At 42.0% G+C, this 22,857-nt stretch overlaps 1 protein-coding gene and 3 pseudogenes across 1 annotated transcript; 1 reads left to right on the forward strand and 3 right to left on the reverse strand.

Annotated features, from left to right (window-relative positions):
- Positions 1 to 289: 289 nt before the first annotated feature.
- On the reverse strand, positions 290 to 2,081 carry LOC120139765 (annotated as a pseudogene).
- A 2,539-nt stretch (positions 2,082 to 4,620) lies between these two features.
- LOC120139766 lies at positions 4,621 to 6,412 on the reverse strand (annotated as a pseudogene).
- Positions 6,413 to 8,469: 2,057 nt separating this feature from the next.
- Positions 8,470 to 9,787, forward strand: LOC120139767. Its single transcript, XM_039154903.1, has 2 exons — positions 8,470 to 9,287; positions 9,460 to 9,787. Exons 1-2 carry the CDS (start codon positions 8,470 to 8,472, stop codon positions 9,785 to 9,787), a joined length of 1,146 nt encoding a protein of 381 aa, XP_039010834.1.
- A 10,285-nt stretch (positions 9,788 to 20,072) lies between these two features.
- Positions 20,073 to 21,840, reverse strand: LOC120139768 (annotated as a pseudogene).
- Between the last annotated feature and the right edge of the window lie 1,017 nt (positions 21,841 to 22,857).

Consider the following 22,857-nt stretch of genomic DNA (forward strand, 5'->3'; position numbering starts at 1 on the left):
TTTGGTGGTTTTGATATTGATATTTTAGATCAATTTTGAAACTACGTTCGTGTGGGAAATAACTCGATTTCCCCAATAGTGTACACTTGAATAAAATTCAATTTGGCTCGAATTATTTTCTTCGTCGTTTGTTTTATTCAGGTGAAGTTGCTTGAGTTTTGATTAATCTATGTAAAAGAGAAAACAATTGCCTTTATTGATAAAAATAACTGGATTTTCTATGATCGCTGCCTATCTAATTCCTATATATTCCGAAACGGATAAAACTAAAACCAGACAGTCGATAAAACTAAACGCTTGAGCTGCTCCTTGTGCTATCCACGAGTTTGAACCATTGGCTCAAAGGGTCACATGTGTTGTCTTTATTTATACATTTGCAGCTGCTTGTTATGATAGTGTTGTCCGACGCTACATCGAGACAAAAGGATTTTTCATCCCTGAGTTTAGCCGAGATATGCATATTGGAATCCGATATCATCTCCCACTTCGAATTCGAGGCGGTGCAGAAGATGCCGAGCTTCGCCGATGTCACGGATTCGCCAGCTTGTAAACATAAATATGTCCTTGTTCTTAGTAAAGTCTTATGGGGGGAATAACTCCAAGCGTAGGACTCAGAGCAAGGACCTAACCGCAACCGGTGGGCGAATAACTTCCTTGTGATACAGAGCCCCGTTAAGGGGTGGAAGATAACATTGTACGGTTTGGCTTCCGACAAACCTGGACCAGCATATGTCGTTGCGGAATAACAAAAGATTTGCATCAAAATTTCGGTTGACATCATCAATCTCGAATAAAAAGAAACTAATATATGTTGACTTACCTCGGAAAGGAGCTTGGAGAGCTGAAATTCTTTGAATGAAGCTTGAATTTCTGGGTGCACACCAGTTATATTCCAAGACTCCGTAGTACTCGTTTAACCCGACAACTCCTGCTCTCACATAGTAGCTCCCAGTGAGTGTCCACAAGGCTCAATCCAGGTCAAGCTCAGCTACCACGCCCAAGAAGCAGCTCAAGTACCTATTACCATTGACATTGGCTCCTGTTTTGTCGATCCCGAACTCGCTAATGAACAACGGGTATCCTTGATCAACCAAATACCCAGACATCTTCAACATGTAAGTCGCAACTCTGCCACAAACTTCGTTTGGGTTTCCGGTCACCCATTTTTGCGGCCCATCGAAGAATCCAAACCAGTGCTCCTCGAATACTAGTTTCCCACTGAACGTGAGTTTTACGAATTGAGTCTTGATGAATGACAAGTCTCTGTCGAAATCAAATCCATAAAGTATAACGAGGACATCGGGGTTTACCGAGTGCACTGCTTCGGCTCTTTTTTGCATGTACTTGTACCAGTCGTTGACGTTCTATTTCCGGCCTCTTAGCTCGTTCCTCAAGCTCATGCCGACCACGTTGATGACACCGTTGAATAAGGTGGCCATCCGAGTCAGCCCGGTGATCCATTGATCCGGGTTGAAGTACTTGTCACCGAAGAAACCGTTGTCGTCTAAATTATTGCAGCACCAACCGGGTTTGCTGATGTGGTTGTCAAGTATGACCATCAAATTGTTTTCCCCTAAGCTTGACACCACTGCCAGGAATAAAAACACCAATAAAAAAATCAATTCCGTAGATTAAGTTTGAGACATGTTGTTTATTCAATTCTAATAGGAGAGTTGAAAAATCTGTGATACCTGGTAAGCTTTGATGAGGGGAACATCGATGATCCAAGGGTTGTTGGCTTGAATTCCAGCGATGGATTCAACAAAGCCGAGTCGTTGAAACGACTGTCTAACGGTAAGGGATGCTAAGGAGTCATTGGTGATCAGATAGACCGGCCAAGTTTACCTGACGCAGTTGAATCCCATCGACGCAATCCGTTTGGCGATCGTATCCATAGGCTGCTTGCTGAGCCCTTCGGCAACCATCAGTTCCGAGTGAGCCGACCAGTTCACGCACGCCAGCTTCGCACGTCGTCCCCCCTCATCAATAATCCAATGTGAATTCGTTGACAGGGGCAGGGGCATGACGATGGGAAAGAACATGAAGAGGAGGAGAATGGCCGAGGAAACAAAACTTGCCATGCTGCTTTTTTTTGACTTTGAAGGATAGTAGACGTTGAAGGAGAAGTTACTTGGGTGGCTTGGTTATATAGTGGTGTAAAAGTAGAGACCTATTCTAAATACACTTGTTAATTATTTGTAATTACAAAAGCACAACCCTATTCTAATTAAACTCTAACATATTTATTTATTAAGATATATTATCTGTAATCATAAAATATTGATTTGGACATCCCAAAACGGGATAAGTACACAGTTCAACTCCGACCACCTTTGTGATTACTTAGAATAAAATATTAATTTGGTTTTGCACTTTACTTCACTACTGTTTATTGTACATCTATTGTTTGGTTCAATGATAACATCTGCTATTAGTCTTTAATTTATGTGCTCTTCAATTCATACTTATTGGTTTTTCGCTGGTTATTGTGTTGGAAAGTGTATTATTCATTTCGTCGTCACCTCTTTTACAAGATATGCTTAAAATTCGATGTTTAATAACCAAGTTATCGTGAAATAAACACCTTTAAAATAATTTTAACAGCCTTGCTCTCTACTAATCGGACAAAAGAGGGCGTGTTTTATTTTTTGTTCGACAGGGATTTCAGATCGCACCAGAAAATCCGTAGCTTAATCATCTTGCTTCAAACATAAAACCATTCCAAAATAAACGAGAAGAACAATGCATAAGAAATGATGGAAAAAATTGTAGAATAAGATGACATATATTATTGTTAATTTCAGTGGAATTTCTGAATCAGTTTCGCTCATAGGGCGGGGACCTGGTAATACGTTCTCTTGCTTACATTGATAGTAGCGTGGTCTGAGGCATGTGGATCATCAATTAAGTTTCCGATACAATATTTTTCCGATTGATTATGAAGTCGTCCGCCGTTGTTAAACTACCGTTTTATCTAGTCTAAAAATGTTGACGCAATGCTCCCTTACGACACCGTTAGCTATCGTGATGGGATTGAATGTTAAACAAAAATGCGTGAAATGGATAGCCCGGCTCGGGTGATAGGTTTGCATGCTAAACAAAATGCTCGAAATAGATAGCCCGACTCGGGTCATTACGCTCTCACTCTTGCAATAATAAGATTTCTTGTCGCCGCTTCCGCTTGCAATCGAAAACGTTACGTAGAAACGGGGGAAAACAACACAAAATAGTAGCTTTACGGCTTGGTCGATAAAAGCGTGGCTTTTGAAGCTAACCCACCCTTGCTCTCTGCAATGCAACCACACGGCTTCTTTAACTGATCACCAGCCATCGATGTTTCCTCGGAGTGCAACTGATCTGGAGCTCAAGGATGATCACTGCAAAACAGGATGATCACGAAGCTTTGAGTTGATCACTGCAGCCTGCAAAACGTTCGAAAACATCAAATAACCAAGCCATTGGCTTAACATTACTAAACACGCATGAATATTTGTATCCGCTTGCTCTCCATGAAGTACTGCCCTTGAACCTTTTTGACACGTTTAAACTCTTGCTTAATCATAATATGATATTGAATTCTAAATAATTGAATCAATTAATAGCATTTAAACTACTATTATACTGGAAACTGAAACGGGTGACTGATGAACAAACATGGTTGAGGCAAAAACGCAATGGTGGTAGCCCAGAGTAGCAAACCTTTCTATAAAAGGTAACTTTAGAGTCCAAATCCTCCTACCCAAGTATCGAAACAAGCAAGGTTACAGGATTACACGAGAAAGTTTGGTAAACAGTCAGGGTCGATATGAAGTCAAAGCACGCCAATTGTCGGCAAGAATGTCACGAGAACGTCCCGGTAGTTGTCCAAGGATTACATTCTTGACACGAGTTGCAGCTGTTTAACCTGATGAACGTGTAGCTAGTTCAGGGTACACTGCAGCTTTCATCATTTCCCCTTCCTGTGTATTATCATCGCAACTCGCATCAGTTTGGATAGCACAAACACAACAGTATTGCCACACAATTATGCCATTGAGAAGGAAGATATAGATCACAAGCCCACAGACATAAAAAATAGTAGACTTGAAACAGAATCAAGCTTCCATTAACATATCAAATTTTGTGCATATACGTTTCTCGGACATGCCTCCATTATCGTTTATATATTTAAACAAAGATGTCGCTAAGTTTAGACGAACGGCGGAGTCCGCAAAAGAGTCTATCCGACTATTTGAGTAATCGGAGGGGGGTTCGCGAGGAATCGTTTATCGAGCTCAGAAAGTCCTTTGGCCAGTTTCGACTCCAAGGAAAGTCCCACTGCTCCATTACCGGAAGAGATTATGACTGAAATATTGAATGATTTGAACACAGGTTTGTAGCATATACCGCGAGGCATAAAAATCTTGGTCATGTACACTTGAATAAAATTCGATTTGGCTCGAATTATTTTCTTCGTCGTTTGATTTATTCAGGTGAAGTTTCTTGAGTTTTGATTAATCTATGTAAAAGAGAAAACAATTGCCTTTATTGATAAAATTAACTGGATTTTCTATGATCGATGCCTGTCTAATTCCTATACATTCCGAAACGGATAAAACTATAACCAGACGGTCGATAAAACTAAACGCTTGAGCTGCTCCTTGTGCTATCCACGAGTTTGAACCATTGGCTCGAAGGGTCACATGTGTTGTCTTTATTTATACATTTGCAGCTGCTTGTGATGATAGTGTTGTCCGACGCTACGTCGAGACAAACGGATTTGCCATCCCTGAGTTTAGCCGAGAGATGCATCTTGGAATCCGATATCATCTCCCACTTCGAATTCGAGCTGGTGCAGTAGATTTCGAGCTTCGCCGATGTCCCGGATTCGCCAGCTTGTAAACATAAATGCGTCCTTGTTGCTAGTAAAGTCTTATGGGGGGAATAACTCCAAGCGTAGGACTCGGAGCAGGGACCTAACCGCAACTGGTGGGCGAATGGTTTCCTTGTGATACAGAGCCCCATTAAGGGGTGGAAGATAACATTGTGCGGTTTGGCTTCTGACAAACCTGGACCTACATATGTCGTTGCGGAATAACAAAAGATTTGCATCAAAATTTCGGTTGACATCATCAATCTCGAATAAAAAGAAACTAATATACGTCGACTTACCTCGGAAAGGAGCTTGGAGAGATGAAATTCTTTGAATGAAGCTCGAATTTCTGGGTGCACACCAGTTATAATCCAAGACTCCGTAGTACTCGTTTAACCCGACAACTCCTGCTCTCACATAGTAGCTCCCGGTGAGTGTCCACAAGGCCCAATCCAGGTCAAGCTCAGCTACCACGCCCAAGAAGCAGCTCAAGTACCTATTGCCATTGACATTGGCTCCTGTTTGGTCGATCCCGAACTCGCTAATAAACAACGGGTGTCCTTGATCAACCAAATACCCAAACGTCTTCAACATGTAAGTCGCAACTCTGCCACAAACTTCGTTTGGGTTTCTGGTCACCTATTTTCGTGGCCCATCGGAGAATCCATACCAATGCGCCTCGAATACTAGTTTCCCACTGAACGTGAGTTTTACTGATTGAGTCTTGATGAATGACAAGTCTCTGTCGAAATCAAATCCAGAAAGTATAACGAGGACATCCGGGTTTGCCGAGTGCACTGCTTCGGCTCCTTTCTGCATGTACTTGTACCAGTCGTTGATGTTTTGTTTCGGGCCTCTTAGCTCGTTCCTCAAGCTCATGCCGACCACGTTGGTGACACCATTGAATAAGATGGCCATCTGAGTCAGCCCGGTGATCCATTGATCCGGGTTGAAGTACTTGTCACCGAAGAAACCGTTGTCGTCTAAATTATTGCAGCACCAACCGGGTTTGCTGATGTGGTTGTCAAGTATGACCATCAAATTGTTTGCCCCTAAGCTTGACACCACTGCCTGGAATAAAAACACCAATCAATAAATCAATGCCGTAGATTAAGTTTGAGACATGTTGTTTATTCAATTCTAATAGGAGAGTTGAAAAATCTGTGATACCTGGTAAGCTTTGATGAGGGGAACATCGATGATCGAAGGGTTGTTGGCTTGAATTCCAGCGATGGATTCAACGAAGCCGAGTTGTTGAAACGACTGTCTAACGGTAAGGGATGCTAAGGACTCATTGGTGATCAGATAGACCGGCCAAGTGTACCTGACGTAGTTGAATCCCATCGACGCAATCCGTTTGGCGATCGTATCCATAGGCTGCTTGCTGAGCCCTTCGGCAACCATCAGTTCCAAGTGAGCCGACCAGTTCACGTACGCCAGCTTCACACGTCGTCCTCCCTCATCAACAATCCAACGTGAATTCGTTGACATGGGCAGGGGAATGACGATGGGAAAGAACATGAAGAGGCGGAGAATAGCCGAGGAAACAAAACTTGCCATGCTGCTTTTGTTTTGACTTTGAAGGAGAGTAGACGTTGAAGGAGAAGTTACTTGGGACTTTGAAGGAGAAGTTACTTGGGTGGCTTGTTTATATAGTGGTGTAAAGTAGAGACCTATTCTAAATACACTGTTAATTATTGTAATTAGAAAAGCACAACCCTATTCTAATTAAACTCTAATATATTATTTATTAAGATATATTATCTGTAATCAAAAATATTAATTGGACATCCCAAAACGGGATAAGTACACAGTTCAACTCCGACCACCTTTGTGATTACTTGGAATAAAATATTAATTTGGTTTTGCACTTTACTTCACTACTGTTTATTGTACATCTATTGTTTGGTTCAATGATAATGTCACGGACCGCGAGCCCACAACTGGGGTCAACACACGAGGAGTAGGCCAAGAGCACTTATGTGGCGTGTTGGACCTTTCTGGACCCATGAAGACTGGCCCATTCTATGGAGATGAAGAGCCTTGCACGTTTATGGCAGGAGAATCCTTGGTTTAATGCAAAATCCTCATGATTCTTTCCATAAACTTTGTAGTCTTTTATCTAAGGCAACATATAGCTAGCTTGATAGAGTTTCCTTACTTAAGAGAGATTTGTAATCACAATTCCTTGATTTGTGAGATTTAGGAGATTGTATTTAATCTAGGCCGTCGATGTACTTAGATCTTAGCCGTTCATTGAGGGGAGCTTCCACTATAAATAGAGGCCTCTCATCCTCATTTGTACTCACTTCTTCATTTTGAGAAATCACAGAGCATTCTCTCAAAGTTCTTTTGTCTTTCTTTTTGTGCTAAGTTCTCTTGTTTTTGCTTCCGTTGGAAATCTAAGCATCTTTGCTTGGGTTGTTTTCAGGCTGACTTAGCCGCAATCACAGAGAAGGCGACTAAGGCCGCACGTTCGAGGTGTTTAAGTTCCAAGGGCATGACAAGTGGCATCAGAGCCAGGTTTTGCGAGAAATGGCACAACACAACAATGACGAGATCCCAGCAGCCAGTGAAGTGATGGAGACTCGTGCTGTTGCGACGAAGAAGCGTGGAAGCTCGAAGGATGTTGTGGCATCATTTGAGCAAAGGGTTGGTAGGTTGAAGATCGATATAACGAAGTCCAGGAGACTCAAGACTCAGTTGAATCTTGCCTAGAGAAACTGGAGTCTGTGGAGGATGTGCTTCGCGAAGAAACCCAAACACTCATCTACGACCTGACAGAGACGGTGGATGAGCGTACCCGAGGTCTCGAGAACATGTACTTGGCTATGAGGGCCGAAATGATGCGGGAGATGAAGGAGCTCAAGAGAGAGCTGCTTGTCTACAAGGCTGCAGTGTTGAATGGAGTGACTGGGGAGGCACAGGCACCAAGACCCAGGATCGACATACCTAAGCCGAAGGAGTTCAAGGGGAGTCGAACTGCCCAAGATGTGGAGAATTTCATCTGGGGCATGGAGCAATTCTTCCGAGGCATGGGCATCGGGGATGATGCCACCAAGGTAAATGTTGCTTCAAATTATCTTGCTGATGCTGCTATGTTATGGTGGCGACACAGGTGTTCCGAGATGACGGATTCGGTCGGGACATGGGAGGAGTTCGTGGGCGAACTCAAAGAGCATTTCTACCCGAAGAATGCTGTGCTCGAGGCTCGAGCAAAACTGAAGTAGTTGAAGCATGACCGTACAATCTTGGAGTATGTTAAGAACTTCACTGAGATCAAGATGCAAATTCCCGACTTGGGTGAGTCAGAAGGGTTCTTTGCATTCATGGATGGACTACAACGTTGGGCCAAGTTGGAGATCCAGAGGAGAGGAGTAAAAACTCTCTCCAAGGCATTGGATGAAGCCGAGGCCATTGCCCCGTTTGAAGTGAAGAAAACCGACTCTGTCAAACCAAAGCCAAAACCCAAAGGTAATGGTGGGGGAGAGAATGCCAAATGAGGCTTCAACAAGCCAGCCGGGGGTAATGGGAAATAGAATGATAGACCAAAAAAGCTCTCCAATCCTTGGGAGAAGAAGGGTGATCTATCGTGTTTCAACTGTGGTGGAAATCACATGAAGAGGGATTGTCCTCAGCTTGTGAAAGTTGCTGCCATCAAGGAGAATGATGGGGAAGAGAAGGAGACCTTGAAGCTTGGTTCCATCATTAGTTCCATGGAGATCAAGAAGGGTCGTAAGAAGAAGGGACTGATGTACGTGAACATCACCGTGGCAGGCCAAAAGATGAGTGCACTAGTAGACAGAGGTGCCTCAGAGTTGTTCTTATCCGAACAAGCTGCCATGAAATTTGATCTTCGCGTGGAGAAGACAAGTGGGTTCATCAAAACCGTCAATTTCAATGAAGTTCTGATTGTTAGGGAAGCAAGAGGAATCAAGCTTAGCATTGGAGGATGGACCGGGAAGGAGTCCATAAAGGTAATCCCACTTGATGACTTCGACTTTGTTATTGGGATTAGTTTCCTTGATCAGATTAATGCATTCCCCTTGCCATTTGCCGATTGCCTAGTAATTTGTGATCCGAAGCACCAATGCATTGTTCTGGGTAGTCGAGAGTCCAAAGCTGATGCCAAGATGTTGTCCGCAAACCAGTTCTCAAAGGGGGTGCGCAGGGAGGAACCCACCTTTGTGGCTTTATTGGTGGAAACTGAGCCCACAATGACTGAGGAAGTCCTGACTGAAGTGGGACGAGTGTTGGCGGAGTTTAGGGATGTGATGCCAACAGAGTTACCAAAGTGTTTGCCACCAAAGAGAGAGGTGGACTACAAGATTGAGCTCGTGCCGAATGCAGAGCCACCCGCCAAGGCACCATACCGTATGGCCCCACCGGAGTTAGAGGAGCTTCGCAGACAGTTGAAAGAGCTCCTAGATGCGGGGTATATCCGACCGTCGAAGGCACCCTTTGGTGCACCGGTGCTATTCCAGAAGAAGCATGATGGCTCCCTCTGAATGTGCATCGATTATCGAGCTTTGAACAAGCTCACTGTAAAGAACAAGTACCCAATCCCCATTGATTGCCGACTTGTTTGATCAACTTGGTGGTGCAAGGTGGTTCACCAAGTTAGATTTGCGGTCGGGATACTACCAAGTCAGGATAGTCGAAGGCGATGAACCAAAGACTACTTGTGTGACGCGCTATGGTTCATATGAGTTCCTAGTGATGCCCTTTGGCCTCACAAATGCCCCGGCTACCTTCTGTACATTGATGAATAAGGTACTACAACCCTTTCTTGACCATTTCGTTGTAGTTTACCTTGATGACATTGTGGTGTATAGTAAGACCTTGGAGGAACACGTTGAGCACTTGAGAAGGGTATTCCAAGTCTTACGGGAGAATGAGCTCTATGTCAAGGAGGAAAAGTGCTCGTTTGTGTAGAAGGAAGTGCCGTTTCTAGGCCATGTTGTTGGAGGAGGGGCAAACTCCAAATGGATAGGGACAAGATTCAGGCTATTGTTGAGTGGAAGCCACCCAGCAAGGCGATCGAGTTGAGAGCATTCTTGGGACTAGCCAACTACTACCAACGGTTCTTGAAGGGCTATTCCAAGATTTCCACACCTTTGATCGAGTTACTCAAAAAGGACAAGGTGTGGGAATGGAGCACGGAGTGCCAGGAGGCTTTTGAAAAGATCAAGGAAGCCATGGTGAATGAGCCCGTGTTGGTGTTGCCAGATTACACCAAGCCTTTTGTTGTTTTCACCGATGCATCCGATGTTGCCATTAGTGGAGTCCTTATGCAAGAGGGACATCCGGTTGCATATGAGAGCCGGAAGCTCAATGAGACCGAGAGGAGGTACTCGGTTCATGAGAAGGAGATGACTGCAGTGGTGCACTGCTTGCGCATTTGGCGACACTATTTGCTTGGTTCCAGGTTTGTGGTATTTACCAATAATGTTACAAATAGTTATTTTCTCACCCAAAAGAAGCTCTCTCCCAAGCAGGCTCGTTGGCAAGAGTTTTCTTGCCGAGTTCAACTTTTCCATGGAGTACAAGCCAGGGAAGGTGAACTGTGTTGCGGATGGCTTAAGCCGGAGATATGCCATTGAGACTGTGGAAGGTACTTTGCTCGAGAGGATCAAAGAAGGGTTGCCCCATGACCCTGTGGCCGAGAGAATCATTGATGGAGCTAAGGAGGGGCGAACCAGGGAGTTTTGGCTCGAGGGAGAGTTGCTTTATTATCGAGGACATCGTCTCTTTGTGCCTCGATATGGGAAGCTGCACAATGAGCTCATGAAGGAATGCCATGATTCCAAGTGAGCAGGACATCCGGCAGTTGATCAAACCTTGGCACTACTTTCGGAGTAGTACTATTGGCCACACATGGCCAAAGATGTACAAGCCTATGTGAAGACTTGTCTTGTGTGCCAACAAGACAAAATTGAGGCAAAGAAACCGGCGGGACTACTGCAACCTTTGCCCATTCCTGAGCGCCCATGGGAGAGTATTTTTATGGATTTTATCATTGGTTTGCCCAAGACTGATGGATTTTCAAGTATAATGGTTGTGGTTGACAGGTTTTCAAAGTATGCGACGTTCATTCCAGCGTCTAAGGTGTGTCCAGCCGTGGAGGCGGCTCGACTATTCCTCAAACACGTGGTGAAGTTTTGGGGGATGCCGAAAACCATCATTAGTGACCGAGACACACGGTTCACATGAAGGTTCTGGGCAGAGTTGTTCAAGCTAATGGGATCAAGCTTGAACTTTTCCACCGCAGTTCATCCACAAACCGATGGGCAAACCGAGCGAGTGAATGCTTTGTTGGAGATTTATCTGAGGCACTATGTGAGTGCCAACCAACGCGACTGGCCAAAGTTGTTGGATGTGGCTCAGTTTTCCTACAACTTACAACGGAGTGAGGCGACAAACCAGAGTCCATTCGAGATTGTGACCGGGCAACAACCGTTGACACCCAACACGGTTGTTACCAAGTATGAGGGGCCAAATCCATCAGCACACAATGTTGCCAAGGAGTGGCATGAGCAGCATGACTTAGCCCGAGCTTGTTTACACAAGGCGGGGAAGCGGACCAAGAAATGGGCCGACCGAAAGCGTAGGGACGTGAACTTTGAAGTTGGCGATCTTGTCCTTATGAAACTGGCCAACATTTTACGCCATGCAGATGTGCACAAGGGACTTGTGCAGAGGTATGAGGGTCCGTTCCGAGTTGTGAAGTGGGTAGGCACCATGGCCTACAAGTTGGAGTTGCCTCCAACCATCCGAGCGCATCCCGTCATCCATGTGAGTCTACTCAAACCGTACCATCAGGATGCAGAGGATCCAGATCGAGGCAAGTCCCACCGAGCGCCAGTCAGAGTTGCGGTCTCCTATGATAAGGAGATCCAAGACATACAGGAAGAAAGAGTTATTCGATGACCAGGACACCGCCCAAGGCATGAATACTTTGTTCTATGGAAGGGACAACCCGAGTGTGAAGGGAGTTGGGAGCATGCCGAGGGACTTTGGAATTTCAAGACGATGATAGACCAGTTTCATGCCAGACGAGTGACGAGGACGTCATCGAAAGTAGTGGGGGAGGATGTCACGGACCGCGAGCCCACAACCGGGGTCAACACACGAGGAGTAGGCCAAGAGCACTTATGTGGCGTGTTGGACCTTTCTGGACCCATGAAGACTGGCCCATTCTATGGAGATGAAGAGCCTTGCACGTTTATGGCAGAAGAATCCTTGGTTTAATGCAAAATCCTCATGATTCTTTCCATAAACTTCGTAATCTTTTATCTAAGGCAACATATAGCTAGTTTGATAGAGTTTCCTTACTTAAGAGAGATTTGTAATCACAATCCCTTGATTTGTGAGATTTAGGAGATTGTATTTAATCTAGGCCGTCGATGTACTTAGATCTTAGTCGTTCATTGAATGGAGCTTCCACTATAAATAGAGGCATCTCCTCCTCATTTGTACTCACTTCTTCATTTTGAGAAATCACAGAGCATTCTCTCAAAGTTCTCTTGTCTTTCTTTTTGTGCTAAGTTCTATTGTTTTTGCTTCCGTTGGAAATCTAAGCATCTTTGCTTGGGTTGTTTTCAGGCTGACTTAGCCGCAATCACAGAGAAGGCAACTAAGGTCGCACGTTCGAGGTGTTTAAGTTCCAAGGGTGTGACAATAACATATGCTGTTTAGTCTTTAATTTATGTGCTCTTCAATTCATACTTATTGGTTTTTGCTGGTTAGTGTGTTGGAAAGTGTATTATTCATTTCGTCGTCACCTCTTTTACAAGATATGCTTAAAATTCGATGTTTAATAACCAAGTTATCGTGAAATAAACACCTTTAAAATAAGTTTAACAGCCTTGCTCTCTACTAACCGGACAAAAGAGGGCGTGTTTTATTTTTTGTTCGACAGGGATTTCAGATCGTACCAGAAAATCCGTAGCTTAATCATCTTGCTTCAAAAAAAAACCATTCCAAAATAAACGAGAAGAACAATGCATAAGAAATGATGGCAAAAATTGTAGAATAAGATGACATATATTGTTGTTAATTTCAGTGGAATTTCCGAATCAGTTTCGCTCCTAGGGAGGGGGCCTGGTAATACGTTCTCTTGCTTACATTGATGGTAGTCGTGGTCTGAGGCATGTGGCTTATCAATTAAGTTTCCGATACAATCTTTTTCTTATTGATTATGAAGTCATCCGCCATTGTTAAACTACCGTTTTATCTAGTCTAAAAATGTCGACGCAATGCTCCCTTACGACACCGTTCGCTATCGTGATGGGATTGAATGTTAAACAAAAATGCGTGAAATGGATAGCCCAGCTCGGGTGATAGGTTTGCATGCTAAACAAAATGCTCGAAATAGATAGCCCGGCTCGGGTCATTACGCTCCCACTCTTGCAATAATAAGATATCTTGTCGCCGCTTCCACTTGCAATCGAAAACATTACGTGGAAACGGGGAAAATAACACGAAATAGTAGCTTTACGGCTTGGTCGATAAAAGCATGGATTTTGAAGCTAACCCACCCTTTCTCTCTGCAATGCAACCACACGGCTTCTTTGACTGCTCATCGGCCATCGATGTTTCCTCGGAGTGCAACTGATCTGGAGCTCAAGGATGATCACTACAAAACAGGATGATCACGAAGCTTTGAGTTGATCACTGCAGCCTGCAAAATGTTCGAAAACATCGAATAACCAAGCCATTGGCTTAACATAACTAAACACGCATGAATATTTGTATCTGCTTGCTCTCCATGAAGTACTGCCCTTGAAGCTTTGTGACACATTTAAGCTCTTGCTTATTCATAATATGATATTGAATTCTGAATAATTGAATCGATTAATAGCTTTTAAACTACTATTATACCGGAACCTGAAACGGGTGACTTGATGAACAAACATTGTTGAGGCTAAAACGCAATGGTGGTAACCCAGAGTAGCAAACCTTTCCATAAAAGGTAACTTTTGAGTCCAAATCCTCCTACCCAAGTATCGAAACAAGTAAGGTTACAGGATAACACGAGAAAGTTCAGTAAACAGTCAGGGTCGATATGAAGTCAAAGCATGCCAATTATCGACAAGAAGGTCACGAGAACGTCCCGGTAGTTGTCCACTAATTATATTCTTGACACGAGTTCCAGCCGTTTAAGTTGATGAACGTGTAGTTAGTTCATGGTACACTGCAGCTTTCATCATTTCCCCTTCTTGTGTATTATCATCGCAACTCGTATCAGTTTGGATAGCACAAACATAACAGTATTGCCACACAATTATGCCATTAAGAAGGAAGATATAGATCACAAGCCCACAGACATAAAAAATGGTAAACTTGATACAGAATCAAGTTTCCATTAATATATCAAATTTTGTGCATATACGTATCTCGGACATGCCTCTATTATCGTTTATATATTTAAACAAAGATGTCGCTAAGTTTAGACGAATGGCGGAGTCCGCAAAAGAGTCGATCCGAGACTATTTGAGTAATCAGAAGGGGGTTCGCGAGGAATCGTATATCGAGCTCGGAAAGTCCTTTGGCTAGTTTTGACTCCAAGGAAGGTCCCTCTGCTCCTTTACCGAAAGAGATTATGACTGAAATATTGAATGTTTGAACACAGGTTTGTAGCATATACCGCGAGGCATAAAATCTTGTTCGTGTATGTTAGATTTTGGCTTGAAATTAGGTTGGCAAGTTTGAAATTTCATCTTGGTTGGTGGCCAACTTATTGGAAATTTCATCTTAGTTGGTGGCCAAACTTTGAATATGAGAATTTCATATTTGGTGGCTAACTTGTACACATTGGAAAATTCCTTGGTAGGTGGCCAATATAATTTTTCATGTTTGATCCCTAAAATATTAGGTTATTTATAAGTTTAGTCCTTAAAACTCAACTATAAATAAGCCTATGTATTTCATTAGAAATCATCCCAAAACAAGTTCTCTCTTCCTCTTATATTCTTCATTCTCTCACTTTGGGAATTCTAAAGAATTCCATTTGTTGTAATATTGGCGATATAGTGAAGTTATCATCCGGTGTGGTGCCCGAGGAGTAGACGATATTCTCGTCGATCCTCATAAATTTGGTGTGTTATATCCTTTATTGTTTTTATTTGGTTTTTTCCATTGTGTTTCAATATTCAATAGTTTAACAGGTTTATCCGCTGTGCAACCTTTGGTGGTTTTGATATTGACATTTTAGATCAATTTTGAAACTACGTTCGTATGAGAAATAACCTGATTTTCCCAATAATTGGTATCAGAGCTTCAGTTGAGGTTATCCTGATGGTTCTGTTGATGAAAAAGGTACAATTCGTGATATTGAATATTGTTTGTTGAAATTAAAATGCCAAAATACAGATCAGTTGAGACATCAAGCTCTTCATCTGTACCGGTGAGGAGGATGATATCAAATGCATATTTCTTGGTGGAGTTGTTCGTTGGATCCGGCCATTTTGGCATGCGGCAAGGCGAGGTGTTAGACGCTTTATTCCAACAAGGTCTAGACATCGCCATTGAGGAAGAAAATCCCGAATATATGGAGGAGAAAGAATGGGGAACAATCAATCGTTTGGCATGCAGCACGATTCGATCTTGTCTTTCCAGGGAGCAGAAGTATGGCTACAAGAACGAGATTTCTTCAAGTAAGATGTGGAAAGCATTGGAGGAAAAATTCCTAAAGAAAAGCTCTCAGAATCGTCTCCACATGAAGAAAAGATTGTTCAGATTTGATTATCAACCAGGCACCAGTATGAATGAACACATCACTGCGTTTAATGAGCTAGTGGCAGACTTATTAGGCATGGATGAAACCTTCAAAGATGAAGATTTGGCCTTGATTTTGTTGTCATCTCTTCCAGATGAATTTGAACACCTTGAGACAACGTTACTTCATGGTAAGGATAATGTTACCCTTAAAGATGTAACTGATGCTTTGTATAGTTATGAGCTCAGGAAGAAAACCAAGAAGGAGAGAAAGTACGAAGCAACAGAGCCATGGTGGCAAGAGGTCGCTCAAAAAGTTAAAAGCCAAAGTGGAGAGGCAGATCAAAGTCGAAGTCCAAACTAGGAAAAGATGAATGTGCCTTTTTTCATGAGAAAGGCCATTGGAAGAAAGATTGTCCAAAGTTGAAGTAGAAAGGAAAAGTTGCTCTAGATGCATGTGTTGCAGAGCATGATGCAAATGATTCTGACATATCATTGGTTCCATCATCAACAACATTCCATTCAGATGAATGTATATTAGATTCGGGTTGCACCTATCATATGTCCCCTAATCGGGAGTGGTTTTCTGATTTAGTAGAATTAAATGCAGGAGTTGTTTATATGGGCAATAACAATGCCTGTAAAACTATTTGGATATGTTCAATTTGATTGAAGAATCAAAATGGATCAACCAGAGTTCTGACGGATGTCCGATACGTGCCTAGTTTGAAGAAAAATCTCATCTCGTTGGGAGCCTTAGAATCCAAAGGCTCAGTAGTCACTATGAGAGATGGAGTTTTAAAAGTCACATATGGCGCACTTGTGATGATGAAGGGCATCAGGAAAAATAATTTGTATTACTACCAAGGTAGTACAATTATTGGAGCAGTTGCAGCAGCTTCTGGAGGTGATGATTTGGACGCAACCCAGTTGTGGCATATGCGGTTGGGACATGATGGAGAAATATCCTTGCAAATTCTGGCAAATAAATGATTGTTGAAAGGTGCAAAGGCTTGCAAATTGAACTTTTGCGAGCATTGTGTTCTGGGAAAGCAGAAGAGAGTGAAGTTTGGAACCACTATACATAATACAAAAGGTATTGTGGATTATATTCACTTAGATGTATGGGGTCCTTCAAAGACATCGCCTTTGGGAGGAAACCATTATTTTGTAACTTTTGTAGATGACTTTTCCAGAAGAGTTTGGGTGTATCCGATGAATCCTAAAGATGAAGTGCTTCGAATTTTCTTGAAATAGAAAAATATGATCGAGAACCAGACTGGTAGAAAGATCAAACGTCTTAGAACGGACAATGGAGGGGAATATAAAAGTGACCCATTCTTTGACGTTTGCTATGAGTATGGTATTGTTTGACACTTCACTGTTTGAAATACACCACAACAGAATGGGGTGGGAGAGCGTATGAATCAAACACTATTGGAGAAAGTTTGATGTATGTTGTCTAATACTAGGTTAGGCAAGACATTTTGGGCTGAGGTTGTGACATATGCAGGCCATCTCATCAATCGTCTACCGTCATCAATGATATTAGGAAAACACCATTGGAGGTATGGTCTGGAAAATCTGCTACTGATTATGATTCCTTACATGTATTTGGATCCACTACTTATTATCATGTGAAGGGATCCAAGCTTGATCCAAGAGCAAAGAAGGCTCTCTTTATGGGAATCACTCATGGAGTGAAGGGAGTCCACCTTTGGTATTTAGACACCAAGAAGATAAATTGTAGCAGAGATGTTACCTTTGATGAATTTGCCTTAGTAAAGAAGGTAACAAATGAAGCTGTCCAGACAAGTAGTACTCTGTAGCAGGTGGAGCATACTCCAAAACAGTTGGAGTTTCATCAGACGATGATCCCAGAAGTTGATGCAGTTGATTCTCCAACTCCAATATAAGAATCAGAATATGAAGAGGTTCAAACCCAAGAACCATTGGAGACACCAGAACCACTTGTAGTTACGAGGACAATGAGAGAAATTTGTAGACCTGCTCGATTTATTGATATGGTGGCCTATGCTCTTCCAGTTCTTGATGATGATATCCCTATCACTTACCAAGAATCAATACAAAGCTTGGAAAGTGATAAGTGGAAAAGTGCCATGGATGAAGAAATGCAATTTCTCCAAAAGAACAACACTTGGAAACTGGCTCAATTACCGAAAGGTAAAAGAGCAATTGGATGCAAGTGGGTATTTGCAAAGAAAGATGGATCTCATAGCAAGAAATATGTTCACTACAAGGCACGATTGGTAGCTAAAGACTACTCTCAAAAGGAGGGAATCGACTACAATGAAGTATTTTCCCCTGTTGTGAAGCATTCCTCCATTAGAATATTGTTGGCCTTGGTAGCACAGTTGAATTTGGAGCTAGCTTAACTTGATGTAAAGACGGCTTTCTTGCATGGTGATTTAGAAGTGGAGATCTATATGACTCAGCCAGAATGATACAAATATGGTGGTTTTGAGAAATGGGTTTGTAAGCTGAACAAATCGCTATATGGATTGAAACAATCTCCGAGGCAGTGGTACAAGCGATTTGATAGCTTTATGAGGAGGCAAAATTACACTAGAAGAAAATATGATCATTATGTGTATTTGCAAAAGCTCAAAGATGGATATTTCATTTATCTTCTCTTGTACGTTGACGATATGTTGATCGCTTCGAAGAGTCAAAAGGAGATAGACAAATTAAAGGCTCGGTTGAATCAAGAGTTTGAGATAAAAGATATTGGTGAGGCCAAGAAGATTCTTGGTATAGAGATAAATAGAGATAGATAGAGAGTGAAGCTTTGTTTAACATAGAAGCAGTATCTGAGAAAGGTATTACAATGTTTTGACATGAATGAAAATACCAAACATGTAAATATCCCACTGGCTTCTCATTTGAAACTTAGTTCTCAGTTATCTCATAAAACTAACAAAGAACGAGAGTATATGGCAAAAGTTCCATATACTAATGCAGTTGGGATCTTGATGTATGCAATGGTGTGTACGCGTCCTGATATTTCACAAGCAGTTGAAGTTGTGAGCAGGTACATGCATGATCCTGGAGAATGACATTGGCAAGCTGTGAAATGGATTCTACGGTATCTCCAACAAACTGTGGATGTTGGTTTAGATTTTGAACAAGATGAAGCACTTGGTCAATGTGTGGTTGGATATGTTGATTCCGATTATGCTGGTGATTTGGATAAGCGTCACTACTAGGTATTTGTTTACTCTTGCTAAAGCCCCAGTAAGTTGGAAGTCTATATTGCAATCTACGGTGTCCTTGTCTACTACAGAGGCAGAATACATGGCAGTTTCAGAGGCTGTAAAGGAAGCAATTTGGCTTAACGGGTTGATGGAAGACTTGGGAGTTGTTCAAAGTCACATTAGTCTCTATTGTGATAGTCAGAGCGCTATTCACTTAGCGAAAAATCAAGTCTACCATTCAAGTACTAAGCATATCGACGTGAGGTATCACTTTGTGCGGGAGATCTTTGAAGAAGGAAAGATTCTACTTCAGAAAATTGTGACATCAGAAAATCCTGCAAATATGATGACCAAGGTGGTAACAGTAATCAAGTTCAATCATTGTTTGAACTTGATTAACATCCTGAAAGTATGAACACCTTCGGGTGTGTGGCGCTTGTGAGCGGAATTAGAGGCACTACAAATTTGGGGAGTTGAAGAAGTTGAGTAGGCTTGGTAATTTCAAGCCAAGGTGGAGATTTGTTAGATTTGGCTTAAAATTAAGTTGGCAAGTTGGAAATTTCAACTTGGTTGGCGGCCAAACTTTGAATATGAGAATTTCATATTTGGTGGCTAACTCGTACACATTGGAAAATTATTTGGTAGGTGGCCAACTTATTTTTCATGTTTGATCCCTAAAATATTTGGTTATTTATAAGTTTAGTCCTTAAAACTCAACTATAAATAGGCCTAAGTATTTTATTAAAAATCATCCCAAAGCAAGTTCTCTATTCCTCTTGTATTCTTCATTCTCTCACTTTGGGAATTCTAAAGAATTCCATTTGTTGTAATATTGGCGATATAGTGAAGTTATCATCCGGTGTGGTGCCCGAAGAGTAGACGATATTCTCGTCGAACCTCATAAATTTGGTGTGTTCTCTTCTTTATTGTTTTTATTCGGTTTTTTCCATTGTGTTTCAACATTCAATAGTTTGACAGGTTTATCTGCTGTGCAACCTTTGGTGGTTTTGATATTGATATTTTAGATCAATTTTGAAACTACGTTCGTGTGGGAAATAACTCGATTTCCCCAACAGTGTACACTTGAATAAAATTCAATTTGGCTCGAATTATTTTCTTCGTCGTTTATTTTATTCAGGTGAAGTTGCTTGAGTTTTGATTAATCTATGTAAAAGAGAAAACAATTGCCTTTATTGATAAAAATAACTGGATTTTCTATGATCGCTGCCTATCTAATTCCTATACATTCCGAAACGGATAAAACTAAAACCAGACGGTCGATAAAACTAAACGCTTGAGCTGCTCCTTGTGCTATCCACGAGTTTGAACCATTGGCTCGAAGGGTCACATGTGTTGTCTTTATTTATACATTTGCAGCTGCTTGTTATGATATGTTGTCCGACGCTACATCGAGACAAAAAGATTTTCCATCCCTGAGTTTAGCCGAGATATGCATCTTGGAATCTGATATCATCTCCCACTTTGAATTCGAGCCGGTGCAGAAGATGCCGAGCTTCGCCGATGTCCCAGATTCACCAGCTTGTAAACATAAATGCGTCCTTGTTGCTAGTAAAGTCTTATGGGGGGAATAACTCCAAGCGTAGGACTCGGAGCAGGGACCTAACCGCAACCGGTGGGCAAATGGTTTCCTTGTGATACAGAGCCCTGTTAAGGGGTGGAAGATAACATTGTGCGGTTTGGCTTCCGACAAACCTGGACCTGCATATGTCGTTGCGGAATAACAAAAGATTTGCATCAAAATTTCGGTTGACATCATCAATCTCGAATAAAAAGAAACTAATACACGTTGACTTACCTCGGAAAAGAGCTTGGAGAGCTGAAATTCTTTGAATGAAGCTCGAATTTCTGGGTGCACACCAGTTATAATCCAAGACTCCGTAGTACTCGTTTAACCCGACAACTCCTGCTCTCACATAGTAGCTCCCGGTGAGTGTCAACAAGGCTCAATCCAGGTCAAGCTCAGCTACCAAGCCCAAGAAGCAGCTCAAGTACCTATTGCCATTGATATTGGCTCCTGTTTGGTCAATCTCGAACTCGCTAATGAACAACGGGTATCATTGATCAACCAAATACCCAGACGTCTTCAACATGTAAGTCGCAACTCTGCCACAAACTTCGTTTGGGTTTTCGGTCACCCATTTTCATGGCCCATCGAAAAATCCATACCAGTGCGCCTCGAATACTAGTTTCCCACTGAACGTGAGTTTTACGGATTGAGTCTTGATGAATGACAAGTCTCTATCGAAATCAAATCCATAAAGTATAACGAGGACATCCGGGTTTGCCGAGTGCACTGCTTCGGCTCCTTTCTGCATGTACTTGTACCAGTCGTTGACGTTCTGTTCGGGCCTCTTAGCTCGTTCCTCAAGCTCATGCCGACCACGTTGGTGACACCGTTGAATAAGGTGGCCATCCGAGTCAGCCCGGTGATCCATTGATCCGGGTTGAAGTACTTGTCACTGAAGAAACTGTTGTCGTCTAAATTATTGCAGCACCAACCGGGTTTGCTGATGTGGTTGTCAAGTATGACCATCAAATTGTTTTCCCCTAAGCTTGACACCACTGCCTGGAATAAAAACACCAATCAATAAATCAATGCCGTATATTAAGTTTGAGACATGTTGTTTATTCAATTCTAATAGGAGAGTTGAAAAATCTGTGATACCTGGTAAGCTTTGATGAGGGGAACATCGATGATCGAAGGGTTGTTGGCTTGAATTCCAGCGATGGATTCAACGAAGCCGAGTAGTTGAAACGACTGTCTAACGGTAAGGGATGTTAAGGAGTCATTGGTGATCAGATAGACCGGCCAAGTGTACCTGACGCAGTTGAATTCCATCGACGCAATCCGTTTGGCGATCGTATCCATAGGCTGCTTGCTGAGCCCTTCGGAAACCATCAGTTCCGAGTGAGCCGACCAGTTCACGTACGCCAGCTTCACACGTCGTCCTCCCTCATCAACAATCCAACGTGAATTCGTTGACAGGGGTAGGGGCATGACGATGGGAAAGAACATGAAGAGGAGGAGAATAGCCGAGGAAACAAAACTTGCCATGCTACTTTTGTTTTGACTTTGAAGGAGAGTAGACGTTGAAGGAGAAGTTACTTGGGACTTTGAAGGAGAAGTTACTTGGGTGGCTTGTTTATATAGTGGTGTAAAAGTAGAGACCTATTCTAAATACACTTGTTAATTATTTGTAATTACAAAAGCACAACCCTATTCTAATTAAACTCTAACATATTTATTTATTAAGATATATTATCTGTAATCATAAAATATTGATTTGGACATCCCAAAACGGTATAAGTACACAGTTCAACTCTGACCACCTTTGTGATTACTTGGAATAAAATATTAATTTGGATTTGCACTTTACTTCACTACTGTTTATTGTACATCTATTGTTTGGTTCAATGATAACATCTGTTGTTTAGTCTTTAATTTATGTTCTCTTCAATTCATACTTATTGGTTTTTCGCTGGTTAGTGTGTTGGAAAGTGTATTATTCATTTCGTCGTCACCTCTTTTACAAGATATGCTTAAAATTCGATGTTTAATAACCAAGTTATCGTGAAATAAACACCTTTAAAATAAGTTTAACATCCTTGCTCTCTACTAACTGGACAAAAGCGTGTTTTATTTTTTGTTCGACAGGGATTTCAGATCGTACCAGAAAATCCGTAGCTTAATCATCTTGCTTCAAACAAAAAACCATTCCAAAATAAACGAGAAGAACAATGCATAAGAAATGATGGCAAAAATTGTAGAATAAGATGACATATATTTTTGTTAATTTCAATGGAATTTCCGAATCAGTTTCGCTCCTAGGGAGGGGGCCTGGTAATACGTTCTCTTGCTTACATTGATGTTAGTCGTGGTCTGAGGCATGTGGCTCATCAATTAAGTTTCCGATACAATCTTTTTCCGATTGATTATGATGTCGTCCTCCGTTGTTAAACTACCGTTTTATCTAGTCTAAAAATGTCGACCCAATGCTCCCTTACGACACCGTTCGCTATCGTGATGGGATTGACTTTTAAACAAAAATG

Source organism: Hibiscus syriacus, unplaced genomic scaffold (genome assembly GCF_006381635.1).
Source record: "Hibiscus syriacus cultivar Baekdansim isolate YM2019G1 unplaced genomic scaffold, ASM638163v2 tig00110773_pilon, whole genome shotgun sequence".
NCBI lineage: Eukaryota > Viridiplantae > Streptophyta > Magnoliopsida > Malvales > Malvaceae > Hibiscus > Hibiscus syriacus.

Coding starts and splice junctions, on each gene's coding strand:
- LOC120139767 (XM_039154903.1), top strand. CDS start 8,470: ATGAAGAGGGATTGTCCTCAGCTTGTGAAAGTTGCTGCCATCAAGGAG. Junction 9,288..9,459: donor AAAGAGCTCCTAGATGCGGG/GTATATCCGACC, acceptor TGGTGGTGCAAG/GTGGTTCACCAAGTTAGATT.